Source organism: Aplysia californica, unplaced genomic scaffold (genome assembly GCF_000002075.1).
Source record: "Aplysia californica isolate F4 #8 unplaced genomic scaffold, AplCal3.0 scaffold00075, whole genome shotgun sequence".
Classification (NCBI taxonomy): domain Eukaryota; kingdom Metazoa; phylum Mollusca; class Gastropoda; order Aplysiida; family Aplysiidae; genus Aplysia; species Aplysia californica.
This window is the reverse complement of record NW_004797345.1, coordinates 1,687,094-1,690,826: the sequence shown is the minus strand read 5'-3', so window position 1 is coordinate 1,690,826 and position 3,733 is coordinate 1,687,094. Positions and strand designations below refer to the sequence as shown.

The 3,733-nt window shown below is 40.0% G+C and overlaps 1 protein-coding gene across 1 annotated transcript in view; it reads left to right on the top strand.

Moving 5' to 3' along the window:
- LOC101854484 overlaps positions 1-3,733 on the top strand; it is a gene marked incomplete at its 3' end in the record, with an annotated part of 73,366 nt that overhangs the window by 15,989 nt on the left and 53,644 nt on the right. The window contains 2 exon segments of the mRNA XM_035968683.1: positions 2,242-2,443; positions 3,041-3,237. Coding sequence (XP_035824576.1) covers positions 2,242-2,443; positions 3,041-3,237 — 399 coding nt within the window.

Here is a 3,733-nt window from a genome sequence, read left to right as displayed (position 1 = left end):
CCCCATTATTCGATACCTTAGAGTAGTACAGAGTTTCCTCTTTGTTTTGTTTGTTTATTTGTTTGTTCGTTGTTGTTTTTGGTTCTTGTCCTGATTTGGTGCTTGACGTACAGAAATGTATCAACATGGCTGTAAATGTTATGCATCATGAAAGGAAACACAGTTGTTTGGAGTTTGATCACTAGTATAGAATTAACTTTTTCAAAATATCTGGTATTCCCCTTGCCTCTCCTCTGTTCCTTTTTGATATTTTTGCTTCACTTTGTAATATCTTACCGCCCCCTCCCCCTTCCCAAACTCCCTTTTCTCACATCCCCTCATATCGTCCAGTGCCCCCCCAAAAAAACAACAAAAACAAACAAACAACAACAACAACAACAACAACAACAACAACAACAACAACAGCAACAAACAAACAAAAATAAAAAATAACCAAACCCCAAAACACATCAAAGAAGCGAACAAAACCGTTCCCCTCCTTTATCTGTACTTATTTGGGTTATCATGTACCACTGGTTGATCACTTACTTAGAACAAGCCATGTAGCGCTACCCCCCCCCCCTCCCTCCCCCCAAAAACCAACCCCGTTGAGTCCCAAAGAAGGGACACAATTGCTCCGCTGGTACTCCTCAACTCCTCGTGCATTTTCCATTAATTTTTACTTTGTCAACTTGTCTTCTGTTGAACCCTCTTTCGTGCTACTTCGTCGACTGAGAGTAATGCTTCACAAAACATAAACACCTTGAAAAAAATACCGCTTTTAAAATTCCCTTTGTTGATCTCCATTGCTCAGCGCATGATGTTTTTAGCTAGTGTTATCGTGTCCTACTTAATTAAGGACATGCTCCACTAACCAGCGACTTAAATGGGTGTCACCAACATCACTTTGAAGAGGCCACTAGACACATACTTGAAAACAAGTGTTGCTTCTTGTCGAATTGATCCTTAATACTTTAGAGACGCTCTTTGTTCTATCATGCTCCTAGATCTAGAAACTGCCATAGACACAACTCTTTGCTCTCTATAAAGACTTTGCTGAGAAGCTTGCGCATCATGGGCACCCAAAATGAAGGGAAAAACAATGTATGAAGCATTCCCCCCCCCCCTTTTTTTTGTTCTTCATTTTGGCTACAAATTGACTCGAAAAGTGCACTCAATTGGAAACCGGAATTGTGCCAGAGTGCACGGTCTAGGATATTATAATACTCGTCTATGCCGTGCTCTCAATGTTCAGCACTGTTTCGCAAAACGCAGTACAAGTTTAACTGGCAGTCTGAGGACAAGGGAGTTTAATGAAAGAATTTATCCTTTAATTATTGAACAGGGTGTGAAACCCATATCACAACATATTAAAATATATCAATGTATTCGTTGAAGAAAAACACACACATGCCTTCTTTTATCTTCAAACGCATGCATTTATCAACCTATTTATAGTTTATTTTGTATTTAAGCGTAATACCTTCATTGCACAATGTCAGTCATTCCGACGGCATAAATCTTAGCCTGTCGTCAGGACGCCGGACTTATAGAGGAAAGAAAACTGGAAGAAGGAGAAAATTAACTTGGGCCCCCACTAGTATTTGACCCTCAAATAGTCACAGCCTCTCTGGTCACAGCTCAACACGCTGCCCCACTATCCTAAATCGTTTGCTAGTGGCAGGGACGCTTTTATAATTTGATTTTCTGTTCGGCATTATCTTGATGGAGTCTGGTGGTGTAACAGGAGATCAATAATTAGAAGAATCTTTGATGTCGAATATTTACGAAATGCAAGCCTTCTGCTTTGAACAATTGTCACCACATTAATCCACATCGACACTCTTTCATGTTCTCTATATCTAATACCACAACAAACTTTTTGCGGGTAACAATAATCCTCGAAAGATGAACGCAGTTGCTCCTGGGATATTGAGTCGAATTGTGACAATGTAACTCTTACTAAGGGAAATCTTGCTTGGATGGTTGCCACATTCATGCAAACCGAGCTGAAGTACGGAGATGTTTACTTAAAAAATACACATCAATTAACAAATATGTATCTTTAGTTTTAGCAGTAAAGGTTTTATGTACTTGCCGCACAACTAGGTCATATAAGTGCCGAAGATTAGAGGATTTCAAGAGAGTAACAAACACAAACAAAGAAGGATAGAGAAGGACAGTATATGTTTGATAGGAAAGCAGGAGCAAACCACACCTGAGCCCCCGCCAACCATCTACTCACGTATCTTTACCGTTCAGACGTAATCACAGTCCACGGGAGTATCATCACTGCACCCACTGACCCCGAGGCGGCTGCCATGTTCAATCTGATGGGTCATCTCTCCGGACTTCTGACTGTGTTGGACCACGATCTGGCCACAATAAGCAAAAGTTTGACCCACAAACTTCGCGCGCACATGCCAATAGTTCTGGACGTCATCTCCTTTGTCCGGAGAACCAAGTAAGTGACTTCCTATAGGTGTGTTTGAGGGCGGGGGGAGGGGGGTATTACATTATTCAGAAAATTCAGACATTTTCAGGAGCACGTTTATAGGTAAGTAGGTGTTTTATTCAATCACATGACAAAAAACATACAAATATGACATTTCACATTAGAGATTTCCTTGAAAACAGTATACATTATAAAGGACAAAATATCAATAACATGTTAAAAAATTATAATAACATGTTGATGCTCCATTTGGAGGGAAAAAATCCCGAGAAATCCAAGCTGCCTTCCTTCTCGCTAGCTTAACGTGCATGTCGCCCCATCAGTTGCCTTAAGAATAATATCACATCATCGCTGCCTTAGAATTACAAAGTTCTGTCTGACAATTTAAACCGTTTTGAGTTACTGAGACCATGAGATCAGAAACTAAATGTTCTGTATGCTCTATCAATATCGGAATTCGTTATCAAGAATTACTCCAGAAAACTTTTGATATGCTGTGAAACTAAAAACATTAATTGATTTCAAAATTTTCAAAACTAGGTACTGAGCAGATACGACTTTGTAATTCTAATCTAAGGTAGCGTTACAATGAAGTCTTCATTACAGTTCCCAGACGGGCCAGACGGAGTTTGTGACGTATATATGTACGGCCACCGGCGACCTTCCTGCGCGCATGCGCGGAGACCTGGTCGATCTGTACGTGTCCACTTTGTACAACGTTCTGAAGGCCAGAGAGCCGGAACTCCGACAGAGCTGGAACTTAAGACTTCCCCTAGACGAGGCTGTCAATATCTCCATGGCAGGTGAGTGGCCGGCTATAATCAACAGGAGACAACGTTAACTCTGTAAGGACGAAGAGAACACATATTTTGTCCGATCAATAGCAGACCAAAGGCAACTTTGCGACACATTTGAGCCTTAATACACAAGTCAGAAACATGAATGTGCATCTTTCAGTTTGTTGGTGCCTGTTATTTAAAGTTTCAGACAGAGAAAATACAAATTTATAATATTATGTATGAATAGCGAACGTATGCTTTATTTTTAAAAGTACTTACAAGCAAGCACTGTTGAATGAAAATAATACTCGTCCTCAATGAGGTAAATGTGTTGAGACACTGGACATTGCCGTGTGGCTGACGTCACTTTAGAAATAAGTTTATACTGATCACCTCAACAATTTTAATAAAATGCACAACGCCACATTTTGCAAAAGAAAAAAGAAGAAGAAGAAGAAGAAGAAGAAGAAGAAGAAGAAGAAGAAGAAGAAGAAGAAGAAGAAGAAGAAGAAGAAGAAGA